Here is a 14,723-nt window from a genome sequence, read left to right as displayed (position 1 = left end):
CTTTCTGTGTCCATTTGCTGCACGCTCTTCTGTGTTTTTTGCATGTGTCCCTTGCTGTTGCATCACTTTGCTGAGTCAGCCCTCCGCGGTGCTTGCGGGTTGGCGGCACTCCATGGCGCCCGGGCCCACGGCTCTCCACAATGTGCAGGTGAGCCTGCCTTCACAAGGAGGCCCCAGGACACGAACATAGGGCCTTCCATATGGTAGACGTGAGCCCGACTGATTGAGCCACAGCTCTTTCCCCCATTGCTTTTTAATTATTCTTTGCCCATGTTATAATATTTGCATCCCATACAGAGCTGTAACATATTAGAAATTGAACATGCTCTGGGGGAGGCAAGATGGTAGAAATGATGTCTTTCAAACGCCAGCACCTTTTTCACCGAGTATGTACTATGATTTACTTGTTTAGTTTTCTTTCACTCTCAGACATTATATTAAATTTACCTTAAAGAAAAGTGCATTACCACTACATAAATGGAAAAGCACTATCATTTTCCATAGGTAAAAGCTACACAGTAAAACTCGGTAACTACTAGAATTAAAACATGTTCACTGGATACCACTGAAAATCATACAAGAGTCCTTCCAGAGCTCAGTATACCATACGTTGGAAAACATGGTTTTCTGGAAGTTAAAAGCAAAAACAAAAACGTCCAACAAAACAACCAGAAATAAAAACAAACAAAAAATAAAACATGAGATTCTTGGGTTCTAGATCTCACTGGCTGGCTCTTACACAAATTCCAGACTTCTGGGTCTCTTTCTTCTGCTTTCAAATATAAGAATGGGCTTCTGGGACCTTCCATCTCTCTGAAAATGTTCACATCATTGTGCTTTATCACAGATGAGGAGATGTTAATACCCTAAGCAAATAATTAGCTGTTTAAAGACAGGTGCAGAGTTGGCCACTTCTGGACACCAAGGAAGCTCTTGTTGAGCTGAACTGAAATGGATACACTTAAAGGGCTTTCTTCTCAGGTTTGCAGCAGGATCTTCAACTGATAATCCTTACTTGTGCTTAAATTCCCAAGTATCATGTACTTAGCAAAGGGTGAAAAATCTTATTCTCACTGCTACCAAGCAAGCAAATGCGGTGCTTGGATGAAATATATGGAGGATGCTGTCAGTACCCTTGTCTGTATTTCCTTCAGGGTCAGCATGATGCACATAGTAGGTGCTTTATGCCTGTTGCTAAATAAAATGCTGGTTGAGTGAATGAGGAAATGGGCAGCAAGGACCAGGTGTTACACCAAGGGGACCAACACCACGGTACACATTCCTCAGCCAAGGAATCCGATTTGGACTCAACAAAACATCATTGTCCTAAAAGCAGTGTCTTTCTGATCTGCTGGTCAACTGGAAGAGCTGTAAGACCTGCAACAGAAACAGCTTAAACCAGGCTTCGAGAGAGGGGAGTGTCATAACAGCAAATTCAAGAAATCCAGTTTTATTATTAGAAAGTTAATTCCATTCTACATTTTTCTCAAGTTTCCAAATTCAGGGACTACACCATTCTTGAATATTCCTTTGGACCCACAAATCAAACAGCAAATACTGCTCTGCGTTCCTGCATGTCTCCCTCCTCCAAGCAGCTACGCAAGAGGATAGCTTATCAGTTAAGTTGGCGCAACTTAATTACAATGCTAACTTCTGGCTGTAGTGAAATCTGGTGAACCATCTTAGACAAGTGGTTTTGTTCTTTTGTTTTCACTTTTCTTTTGTTTTTTACTATTTGGTTTTGTGTTAAACTCATGGGCATAACAGTTAAAATGTGAGGCATTCCTCATTGACCTGAAACACAACCAGGTCTTGTCCAAGATTCTACTTGCCTTATTAATACACAAATCACCAAGAGGGAAACTGTAAAACATTTCTTCAGGAAGAGTCCATTTTTCTTCTGTCGCTGGTGCATTTCTCCGCCACAGTTGTTACAGCAACGACACAGACAAAAGCAACATCCCACCAGAGGCATCAGAATAACAAAGAGCAATCCCAGGACAGCACAAATAAGAAGCCCTAATTCATAGTAGACAACCTGCAAAGCAAACAGAGGAGACAGCAGATATTATAACAGAAAATGACAGGCAGAATGTTCCACAGTGCACATTTCCTTTTTTTACCTGCTTACCGTCATGAGTTGTATCTTAATGTGTGTGTGTGTTTGTGTGTGTATAGTTTTTATTTGCCATTTTGCAATTCCTTCTTGAAGCAGAAGGAAGCAGCAAATTGAGATATCAGAATATGGGACTAAGAGGTTACTCCCTTTCTTCAACCTAAAGAAAATGACCAAGTTACAAACGATTTCATTTCAATACAGGTACGTGCCTGTATTTTACTTGTTTTTATGTGTTTAATACCTTTTGGTACAGGTGTTTACATAATGAATAATTCACCTATAGGGTGCTTTTCACCGGAAAGAGACCAGTAGGGATTATTTTGGATTCAAAGCAGTTTAGAGCGAATCAATTAGTATGACAAAGCCATAATTACAAAAGAATCTGCAATATGCCTAAATGTAGAAAAAGGTTCAGACACAGAGTTAGACATTTAAGCACAGGTCACTCATTCAGCTCCCATCCATGAACTGGAAAAGATAACATGTACCTCATAAAGTCACTGTGAGGATTAGAGATAATGTACGACCAGTCGCATCCAAAGAAAGTACCAGGCACATAGGAGACACTTAATAAACAGCACATCTCACACCATGCCTGTGAGGTCTTATTCCCAGGAAAGTGCTGGGCTCAGCAGCCCAGGGCTGAGCCAACTCCTACATTCTTAGGAGCCAGCACAACTTCTGGATACCATCATGTGACTAAACCATCTTTTCCTATTCCCTGCTGGCTTTATTCAAGGGATAAATGCAAGTTAATGCAACTGGATGATGAAACTTGATCTCATTTCAATTCCTGCATTTCTTTAAAGTAAGGAATTTATTTTTAAAATGGCTGAAAAGTAGAGGTTGGCAGTTTGCAACTAATGGACAAGCCAGATGAGCGCTGGATTCTGAAGCCAAGCTGAGCAAAATCAGACAAAGCACACGTTTTGGTCTTAGAGGCAGGTCTGATGTCTTGGAAGAGGTAACTGAAATTGGAGTCAGAAGACCTGCTTTCAAAGCCTGCAGGGAGCTTCTTGTTCCCTAAACTGGAAAATGTTATATTAGTATTAGCCTCATAAGAATATCGTGAGGAATAGTTAATTAAATGATTTATGTGAAGAAACTAGCTAAGTAAAAGCTAGCACACAGTAAATATTCACTAAATAATAGCTAAATCTATGAGCAAATGCTTAACAGTATATTAAGTCAGGTACATGTGGTACTCAAATATTACTTTTGATATTAAGATTAAAGTGCTTAAAAAATAAAATTAAAAAACTGGCTGAGCTGCCATTCATCCAGTTCAGGTTCCTGCTTAAACTGCTTAAACTAACCCACCTCCCAAATGTCCATGAAGAATCATTTCTGGCTGGCCATTTTTAACCCTCCCTGAGGACAAACATCATTCCAGATACTCTGAACTCTTACTTAGATATTATCACTTCTCAGAAAATAATCTAAATTATTCAATATTTTAAAGAGAATTTAAATCCTTGCTGAACCCCAGGTGGCCCTGAGCCCAAAACTAGGAAAGTATACTTAAATGGTTTAACATTTAACCATTTAATATCACTTTAGCTCCTAGACAAAGATTAAAATGTACACACACTCTTTCCAATGTTAGTGACTAAATACCAGGTAAGACAGTAACAGGAAGAAGAGACATCATTTCCAGAATTCTTCTGGGCTGACATCTAGCCAAAGTCTAGCTGTCCCTAAATTATTTTCCTGGTACACAAAGAACTCTGTATTGCTTTGGAGATTATGGTGAAGATAAGATCAAAATTTAAATTTACAGAAAAGTGTGACTATTCATAGGTGAGAATTTAAAACAAAAAAGGAAGATTAAAGATGATGGCAGACAAAAATGCAATGAATAATATAAAAAACCATCACAGGGAAGACGACAGTGAAGAACAGAAAGTTCTAGCAAAACTATTGCTATTCACTAGTTTAAGACAAAGAGCAATGTGAAACAGTAAGAGACAAAGGAATTTACCTTCAGGGTCAAGACTACACTTTCTGGCTGTGGGAGGCAAGGCAGTTGAGGAGTTTGGGTAGCGCAGAGGCAGCATGCATCAAGAAAAGAGAAAAAGGCCTGTGAGTAACTACAACTGAAAATGTTCATATCCCACAAGAAGAAAGTCAAGTGATAGTAACAAGAGGAGAGATACAAGGAAGGAACAGAAAACCTGAATGTTTAATTAGAGAGAAACAGTGGTTTGGGTATGGTCTAGTTTTAGAATTTACATTTGAATTTATATTCGGATTTCTTTTCATTCTTAATCAGTACACAAACCAGTTATGGATATGGGAATTAGAAGGAACGTTACAAATACTCAACATTAACCATGTCATCCATAAAATGGAGAATCAGGCACTACCTAGAATCCCAGAGCCCAAAACAAAATCTTCCCAAGTGTCCTTTCTAACACAAAACTCTATTGGAGTCATTCTCTTCCTTAATAGTTAGTGTTCAGTGGATTCCCACCATTTTAATCCATACATCTTGATGTGGTCCTATATCATGTCCTCCAAGCTTCATTCCTCCACTCTTGTAGACCATTCTGAATGTTTTTGTGTGCCCAGAGTGCTTTATGTTCTCTCCCCACTCCCCAAAGCTGCCTCTTTGCCTAGAACATTATTCCCATCACTCTTCACCTGACTAAACTCAAGTCTAAGTTTGGACAGCACTTCTCCAGGAAGCTCGTCTTAATTTAAAAAAAAAAAAAAAAAGTGGTGTACACCCATCTCTAGGGAGCTCCAAAGAACGGAAACCCATACTTGCCCCTGCTAGCACTCAGCCCCCTTAGAGTAACTGCCTCCCCTGGGAACATTTCCTGAAACACTGTAAGTGCCAGGCAGACAAGAAACCAGGGCTGTCACCATTCACCCCCAAGAAACCAGTACGGGGCTTGGCATGCCACAGGTGCCCAGTCAGAGTCAGATAACCTAATGACCTGAACGAGTGGGAACACCTCTCTTGGACCAATGGTTCCTAAACTGTGGTCCAGAGATGGGGGCTGGTTAGTGATAAGGACAGACCAACCAGCAGTGAAGGGAGGAAAAAAAAGACGCAATGAAATTTCCCATTGAGCTAGATTTGCTCACATTAGAACATGGTCCTTTTTGGCAGGGGAGGGGAGTTAGGTCATGGGTACAAAGGGGAACAAAGCCATTTTGATGGTTGATTTTAAAGGTCCTTATATGGCAAAATAAAATTAGTGGATTCTGTATTATTCCCCAGAGTACTTTTCTGAAAATTTTCTGGTCCAGGAAATCCAAAAGTCCAGAAACTACTGCCTGAGATGGCAGACACTCTATGATGGCAAAGAACGATGTTTGCGACACTAATGACTTTTAAACTGCTGGTGAGGCAATTCTCATACACAAACTTGAATGGCCCCTGGGCTTCCTTCTTGGGCAGGGGCCCGCAGGCCTGTGGTCACCAAGGGCCCAGGTTTCCGAGCTCGCCCACCATAAGCATCTCTCAGGGTGTGTTAAAAACGCTGATTTCCAGGCCCAGGCCCTAGAGCCTGAGAGTCAGGAGATCTGGACTGTCTTTAAAGGAGGCCCGTGTGACAGGTGCGATCAGGGAAGTTTGGGCAACATGCCCTTGGTTACCCGGGCTGGTCATTCCAGCCTGTGGCCACATAGAACCTCCTGTAACTACACCGATCAGCTGATCCTTCTGTGCTTCATTCTTCCCACTCAAGCGTCAGCGGGGCTGCTACGCCTGCTGGGGCAACAACACACGCTCCAACAGCACTCGGGACATTTTTTCCTTTCCTGGCTGGTTGCCACCCAGGTACTAGAAGTTCATTATCCGTGCAGTGCGGCAGTTTGAATCCTGGCTCTGTCACCTAATGCCTGTGATTCTCCACACTTGACTGCCCCCTACGATCCCCCCACGGAGTTTTTAGAACACACCCACACCCAGCTCCACCTGAATCTCTGGGCACAGGCCACGGCCTGGAGGCCGAGGCTAGTCTGTGCCTCCTTCACCTTCCCGATGCGGCTCTCAAGGATGCCTTGTTGTGACACCAAACACGGCATATGCAGTATTCTTTTCTAAGGGCTTTGCTTGTATCATTTAATGTGTACGATGGGAGTTAATACCAATGAAGCACTGAGACTGGTGCCTGCAGAGTGATGCCCTAGGCACGTCAGTATTAACTACTCTTAGCCCTGAGCTCCCGTGAGCCAAGGCCAGGGACTCTCAGGCATGCACTCTATCACGCTGGCATTCACCTAAATGCTTTCTGCTACCCTCAGAATGTACTCTGCACGCGGCGAAAGGTGCAAACGGGCAGCGTGTTGTCTCCCTCTGCGAGAGGAGGAAATGAGCAACTAGTTCACTTACCTTGCGCAGACAGGGAGGGCGAGATCCGGCCATCGCAAAGCCCCTTGTAATGAAGAGCTGGCATTCACGGGGCAAATCGAGTTAGCATTTGTCAGGGCATTACAGGCAGCAGGGAGGGGCCCTGCAAGCCTGCACCTGCCCCCAGGGGTAGTTTCCAGGATGGGAAGGGAAGCAACTGAAAAATGAAATGAGGACCGTGGCAACCAGCTCAACTCAGAGGAGAGACAACCAGGAGGTAAGAGTGAAGCTAAACCATTAATTCAGGAAGTTATCACAAGGAAATTCCAATTCCTCCTAGCAGTGATTTGCAGAGTGAAACGAAGGCAAGGGTTGCTGGAACTCTCCCCTGGGAAGGGTTCTAGAGGTGTGGGTGACATCCACGGGTCATCTGTGGGAAGACATCCTAAGTTATCTGCCTAATTGCCCCTAACTATTCATCCTGTGGAGATAAGAAGTATGTCCTTTCATTTAACTGGGCAGCCACTACTTGACCAGCACTAAGCTGAGAGCATTTCCCTATAGAATCCCCAGATGAGCACCTGAGGTGGGTCGTGCAATGTCGTGCAAGGGTGGAGAATCTGGGAGTGGCTGGCCCAATGACTCTGGACCTTTTGCACAGGGCTTGTCCCACAGTAGCATGCAGTCAATGGTTGCTGAATGTCTCCTGTGAAGACTAAACAAGTTAATATTGGTACGATGTGGGTACATGTCATATGCTATAGAAGCACTAGAGCTCTCATTCCTCTACTAGGAAACTATGTTTACTAGAATAGTTTCCTGGATCTCTGTAAGCTTCATCTGTCAGTCCTCATGTTTTCTCATAGGTCTGTAACTCCACGTCTTAATTCTTTCCTGATGGCCCCAACCCTCACCTAAGTGCATCACTGTCCCTGTTCTAGAATCTGTCAAGTGTTCTCTGAAATCAATGGTGAAAGAGTCATGCTCAGATAGACCTATTCGCAGACCACTGCATTCAGTCCAAGTAATCTTCCTTAGCAAACTGGCAATTCGGTCACAAGGGAGAAGAGTGCAACTGGGGATGCGACCATTTCCACCCAGAGGTAATTCCCCACTGGAATATTCTGTGGCTTAATTCATGAAACGTGCAACACGGAGGCTGTCCCACTCTTTGCACACAGCTTAAGATACCTGTTTCTTCCAAATGAGCCTCCTTAGGACCACCTAGAAGGAGCCTAACTGGTTAGTGGTGCATTTGTTGGTTCAGTGCTAGACAGTCTGGGTACAAATCTCAGCTTTGTCATTTAGCCACTGGAGGACTCTAGGTTTCCCACACCTAAAATGGCAGAAATACTTCCTCCTCGGGTGGTGTCATTGTGAGGATCAGAAATAATATAAAGCTTCCAATCCACTGCCTGGCATAGGGTGGATGCTCAAGAAACAGCGGATCTTATTATTACTGAGGGCAAGGTGATACCTTAAGAACATGCTCTAAGAAGCCATGGAGAAGCTTTGTGTTTTGAGCTAAGGGTCTTCAAATGGAAGTAAGGTTTTATTTCACATTTACTCTACTGGCCCTTAAATTCTCAGCTTAAATGCCAGCCCCACCATGGCATCTTTCTTGATTTCCCCAAGTGCAAGTGTGCCTTCCTCCATGGCCCTTTTCAGATCGTACAGGACATGCATCCCCGCTCCACAGGGAGTTTCATGATCCATACTCATCTTGTCCCGTGCCCTTCCCTGCACCAACTGGGAGTTCCTGGAGAAAGAGGGTGTGTTTTGGAATGCTTGTATTTCCCATTGTGCATTGCTCCTAGCAGGGACTCAGTAGATGCGGATTAAATGAATATATTACACAAAAGAGAGAAAGTTTGTTGCTTTTTTTCTTTAATGGCAGAGAATAGAAAGGGTCCGAGGACCTTAAAGTACTACTACTTTTTACCTTTCAGCTCAGTACAAACAGAAGTTCTGTGAAAAGGTATCATATTTCCCTTCCAAAGTTGAGGCCACCCCTTGGAACAAAAGGTCTCCATGACTAAACTCCCTATGAAGAAAGACTTCAGTGAAACAGCCTCCAACCATGGCCATCAGAGAGTTCACCAGAAGATGAGTTCGCATAATAAGAGCTGGGAAGACTCCAATCCAGGGTGATTTCACCTTGTGTAACTGTTGATGCTGTTGACACCCATACCTCTCAGGCCTCACTCATTGCCTAACAACTGATATTTTATGCTCCGGTGCTCGAGGGCTTTTTTCCAGAACCATGGCAGATCAGCAGTATCTAGAGAATTAACAGTCTCCCACCCCCCAAGCAACCTTTAACAACTGCCTTTTGGATCTTGGTATACCAGCTCTCTCATCCTACCCTGGGTTAACTGAGTTAATTCTGAGCCTTGCTCAGTTTTCCAAGGCTCCTTTACCGGATAAGCTCCACTGCCCTGTGGCACACATTCCCAGGCTGTGCTCCTTATCTCTGTCAATTCTCACCCAGGCCTGGTATTCTCCTCCGCTTCTCCCAAATAAATGGCTTGCCTTTATCAAGGACTCAGGGTCTGCTTCAGGGGAAATCCAAACTAAGACACCAGCACTTATCAGACTAAAGCAGATCAGAAAACTCCACCTAAGATGGCCTGGTCTCTTTGGTGTCTTTGCTTACCTACTGTCCCTCTTCCTTAAGTCCTGCATCCAAGGTAAGATTTGTGTTCACTCAGGTGAGCTCAGCTCCATATCCTCTCTTGGGTTCACTGCCACATCAATGGTTTTTATCCATTTGGAAAGGCACTCCAAGGCAAAGAGAAAATCAGGAACCAGGGAGCCCCAAGTGTTGAGGGGCTAACTAATGCTAGCCTAACTATGAAGGACTTTTCCAACTGAAAATTCTGCCATAGATGGCAGTGGCTCAGCTCCAGCTCATACCTCCCAGGCTTTTCAGAATCACCTCATGTTCTCAAAACGTCATCCTCCGAGCCTCAGACTCAACTGAAGCATTACCCACTACCCTGCCCATTCCTTAGTGGAACTAGCCAGCATTCGGGCCAGATGGCAAATGACATGTTAATTTTAATCATTTTATTCTGCCCAAGGATGCAGGCAGATATGGGCAATTATATTTGGGAGATATAAATGAAGCCAGTAGTGTTTAAGAATGAAACTGTTTCCACAGTAAAGGAAGACCTGAAGCACTGGGGAGCAGCTAGTCCATTATCTTTGTATAGTCTTCCCTGTTGCCCAATGTCAGAGGCTTTTAGAGAAGGCTTTCCTTCTTGGCTTCTGTGTTCCTTTTCTCTAGAATATCATTTTATTGCAGATTAGGGATATGATGATGCCGTTCGTAAGCATGGCGTCAGAGGTAAATAGTTCCTGGGAGTTACCCGCTCTCCCAGCACACTGTCCTCACACCCACCAGAACACTCAAAGTCCAATGAAAGAATGACCCCCTAAAGCTGGGTTGTAACATTACCTTGATAACCATCATCACACCAGGAAAAGGAGGAACCAACCGGCCTTACCCTGCAGTACCAGGAAGCTGGCAGAGACCAAACTGGTTTTATTATCCTCCATTCAATGCCTCAAACATCTGTCTCACTGGCAACATACACTCATAATAAACCAGACTCCAAGGAACACATTCTGCTAGTTAGACAGACAGATACAGAAGCAAACTGAGTGAATCAGCAGCACTTGGGTTAATCAGCAGAGACATGCAAACTGTCTTGGTACTTTCAGAAAATACCATCCACTCACTTTAGCAAGGCGTTCAAGGCCCTCCCGTGTTCTGGCCCTAACCTCCCTTTCCTTCCTCTCCCTCATCCGCTCTCTTGGCCATGGGCTTGCTCTCTTCTTTGGGCACATGGTTCCCACAGCCTGGATGGCCCAGAAGGGCCCCTTCCCCACCTGTTCCAACCCTGCTTATCCTTTGTGACAAGCCCCAAAGTCATGTCCTCTCTGAAGAGCTTGTGGTCACAGCTACGTATTTTTCTCTACACTACTGTGCACATTACTTATAGATCTATTTCTGTTCTCCTTCTTTAAATAATTAGGCACTGTCTCTACCAGATGGCTCTTAGCTATCCAAAACCAAGGATTATCTTAATCATCTGCCTGGCCCTTCTGTATCTAGCAGGCACTCAAAAAACAGTGCTCACCTGTGAAGCTACTCTTTAATCCCTTTAAAACAAAAATATATTCTTGCCAGGGATTTCTTAAAAATTCTGATTAGTTAGGGGATTCTCCTCCCTTAAGTAAGGAAAAAAAAAAGTAGAATATTTCTTTTAGAAGATTTAGTTTTTATATAATGTATAGCCTGAAAGGTTAATGTTTCTCTAACCTCTACTTCTGAAATTTCTGTTGTAGTTCAAATGAGATTGACAGGGTGTGTCAATATTTCAAAAAAGTTCTTAGTCAAAAAAGATTATTAAAATCACAAATAAAATAAGCACTTGTTTTAAGGATTTACTTTCAAGTCAGTCAAAATTTTTCTCATACTATTATTTAAAATAATATTTATAATAATAAACATTACCTCCTTATAATCAGTTGAGGGGTCAAACTTCTTTTGTATAATTTTTCTCAAAATATCTGGAAACAAAAAAGACACAAAATAATTTTTTGGTAGAAATATAAAATGCATTATTTTTACCTCTATTTAGAGTTATTTTTTTCCTGATTTTTTAATGTAGGTAGGCAATTAAGTTAATGAGGCTCTCACCAGAAGCAAAGAATAAAGGACAAATATTTTTGATGTGAGATTTTGCCAGCAGAATTAGAGGGTTACCGTTTTTTAAGAGTTCTCCATTTATTAAAACAAACCTTAATATTTACCAGCAAGCCACATACACTTCATTAAAACATACTGATAGGGAAGCAGACTTGGCCCAATGGATGGGGTGTCCATCTACCACATGGGAGGTCCGCGGTTCAAACCCCGGGCCTCCTTGACCCGTATGGAGCTGACCCATGCTCAGTGCTGATGTGTGCAAGGAATGCCCTGCCATGCAGGGGTGTCCCCTGCGTAGGGGAGCCCCATGCGCAAGGAGTGCACCCGTAAGGAGAGCTGCCCAGTGCAAAAGAAAGTGCAGCCTGCCCAAGAATGGTGCCGCACACATGGAGAGCTGACACAGCAAGATGATGCAACGAAAAGAAACACAGATTCCTGGTGCTGCTGATAAGGATAGAAGTGGTCACAGAAGAACACACAGCGAATGGACACAGAGAGCAGACAACTGGGGGGGGGGGGGGCAGGGGAAGGGAAGAGAAATAAATAAAAAATAAAACGTTAAAAAAAACATACTGATAAAGTATTATTTTCAAATAGCTAACTCTGAATTACTTGAAACCACAAATGCAATTCATTTTTGCGTGTGTAGGAAACTTTGCATTTATTAGTTATATGTATAACATATTCTTTAAGAAATTTGAGAATGTAGATATTTTCTAATCTTTGTCTATTACATTCTTCAAAGTGTATGGTTTTACAATTTGTTAGAATTTTTAATCAGTAATTCATTTTCTAATAACTCCACCTTTACATAGCATTTTACATAATATTTTACAAAATTAGCCTAATCCAAGAGTTCTTCAATGGCAAATCCTCCCTCCCACCCTCAAGCTGTACATGAAGACCCTGACCTGCCAGCATGACTGGACTTTTCCATACATGTACACGTAGGCCATTTTCAAATTCTCGCAGAGGTTTGTGACCCAAAAAAAGTTGAAGAGGCATCTCTTATTCTGATACACCAATGCAGGAACCATATGAGGCAACTGAGGCGCAGCAGGGAAAGCAGCTTGCCCAAAATCACACAGGGATTTGAGAGGCGGCCAGACGGAGGCCCAGACCAAAGTCTCCCTCTCCTGCCTGGCTGCACACACTTTGCCTCTCATCCTAGCACAGCCATCCTGAGAGGCCACAGCTGTCGCCTGCACATCTGGAGGGTACCCCCTATGGGGTGACTCCCCTTTTAAAGCAAAGAAGTTCAGATAGATGGGCCAGGAAGCAAAGGAAGCCACTTCCTTAAAGGACTTTCTGGCAAACAACTCCCAAAGTGTACAGCGCAGATACTTGGAGCAGACCATTAAATCCTGCGCTGCAAGAGCAGGGATCTGCCAACTGGAAGGTAATCTGGGAACCCACAGGTCCTCCCAGGGACCTTGGGTGCTACCTAGGGCCTAAGCCTGCCCAACCCCACAGGTCTCCTCCCTTCTGCGGCTTCGCTTTGGCCTCCTTTAACTTCATTTAAAATAGCAGTGAGAGGATCCACTGCTGCATTGAAAAGAAAGAAACCTTGAGAGGCATCCACTTAGTAAGATATCTTTAATTACACAGGTGATGTTCATATTATGATGTACCTAGGATCTGGAGCTACTCGGGAGTTAGACTGAAGTCCAAGCTCCACCACTTACAGGGTGTGTAATCATACACGAGCAATTTACCCACAAGCATCCTTGTCTGCAAAGTGGGAGTGACAGGAGTCCCTGCTCTCAGAGGGCTGCTGTGCAGGTAGAATGAGATAGTACATGACAATCAACTAGGACAGGCCTGGCACACCGCAGGCCCTCAGTGTTTGCCTTTATCACCACAGGAAGGGATTTAGATATGTTCTAAGTGATAAGTGGAGAGGAGACACATTGTTCTTTTTGGCCACTATTTCAGGAGTATAATGTGTACAACCTGCTCTCAAATGTTCAAAAGATAGATAACAGAAAGACAGAAAAGAAAGAGAAAGAGAAAAAGAGAAAAAGAGAAAAAGAAAGAGGGAGAAGGACAGGGAGAGAGAAAGAAAGAGAAAGAAAAGAAAGGGCAAAGGTGGCAAAATGTTAAAATTAGTAGATCTGAGCGTCTGAATAGAGGGTATGTTGGAGTTCTCTGTACAGGGTTTGCATTTTTTTGCAACTGTCCTGTAAGACTGAAATTATCTCAAATTTTTCAAAATTAAAAAGAGTACATATTTTAATTTTCCTGTGTAACAAAATGGAAAGTATGCATAAAATACTTCTTCACTAAGCTTAAGTTTGACAGCTATTTTGAGAAAAAGCACCTGTACAGCTGTTTTGAGTTATGAGCTAAACTAGCTATAGTTTTTCACAGAACACCATTTTCACTTGAAAGAACAACTGAGCAACAAACCACGGTTATTCAGACTTGGTATCTAGTAGGTACTGTGTCTAAAATGAAGGAAGTGGAGCCTATAACTTCACAAGAGGAAATGACAAGATGTATTATTGCCAATGATAAAATTTAGAGCATTTAAGCAAAAATGAGAATTTTTGTCACCATGAGGTTGATAGCATCCTAATACTTGGGCTTTTCTAATGAGATCAGTGAGGATATTGAGGATTTTTTTAATGCTAGAAAATTAAATGTATCAACGCTTGGACAATCTATAAAACTCAGTGAACCAATATCTTCCAAATGATTAATTCATGATGTCACAAAATTATGCATGAGAAAAGATCCATTCAAAATGCAGGTCATTCAATGTATGAAAAGTTCATTGATGTGATTCCAGAATCCACATTGCAACTGACCGTAAAAAAACTATCACTTGACAAATTTTAGGATAGTAGCGAGGAAAAATATCCACAATTATCTGAAGAGGTAGCTAAAGTACTCCTCTCTTTAACAATTACATATCTCTGTGAAACTAGATTTTCACGTTACACTTCAACCAAAACAATATATTCCAACAGACTGAAATCAGAAATAGATATGAGAATCCAGCTGACTTTTACTAAGCCAGACTTCAAAAAGATTTACAAAAATATAAAAATCACTGCCACTCTTCTTATAATTTTATTTTTTAGAAAATATGGTTATTTTAAGTAAATTGTGTTATTTAGGTAAAGGGTGTACTCATTTCCTAGGGCTGTTAAACCAATTATCACAAGCTAGGGGCTAAACAATAGAAATTTATTCGCATAGTTCCGGGGGCTAGAAGTTCAAAATCAAGGTGTCAGCAGGCCATGCTTCCTCGTAAGGGGAGAGGTCTATTCTCTGAAGAATCAAACCGAAGATCCTTTTTTTGTCCCTTCTTAGCTTCTGGTGGCTGCCAGCAGTCCTTGGTGTTCCCTGGCTTTTAGATGTGTCACTCTAAGCTCTGCCTCGCTGTCACATGGCATTCTCCCAGTGTGTCTGTGTTCAAATCTCCCTCTTCTTCTAAGGAACAGCCATTGGACCTGGGTCCCACCCCAATGCAGTTCAACTTCATTTTAACTTGATTACTTCTGCAAAGACCTTATTTCCAAATAAAGTCACATTCACAGGTACCAGGGTTTAGGGCTTGCACCTATTTCTTTAAGAGG

General features: G+C 42.5%; 1 protein-coding gene across 10 annotated transcripts in view; it reads right to left on the bottom strand.

Annotated features, from left to right (window-relative positions):
* Positions 1-14,723, bottom strand: part of PROM1 (prominin 1) — a 130,841-nt gene that overhangs the window by 56,510 nt on the left and 59,608 nt on the right. For all 10 annotated transcript variants that reach the window (XM_058300656.2, XM_071217197.1, XM_058300665.2 and 7 more), the window contains exons 3-4: positions 10,945-11,000; positions 1,833-2,038 (exon numbers count right to left, since the gene is read on the bottom strand). In XM_058300656.2, coding sequence (XP_058156639.1) covers positions 1,833-2,038; positions 10,945-11,000 — 262 coding nt within the window. The remainder of the gene's footprint in view (positions 1-1,832; positions 2,039-10,944; positions 11,001-14,723) is intronic.

Source organism: Dasypus novemcinctus, chromosome 1 (genome assembly GCF_030445035.2).
Source record: "Dasypus novemcinctus isolate mDasNov1 chromosome 1, mDasNov1.1.hap2, whole genome shotgun sequence".
Lineage (NCBI taxonomy): Eukaryota > Metazoa > Chordata > Mammalia > Cingulata > Dasypodidae > Dasypus > Dasypus novemcinctus.
The sequence above is the reverse complement of the archived record's forward strand: the minus strand, read 5'-3'. Positions and strand labels throughout refer to the sequence as shown.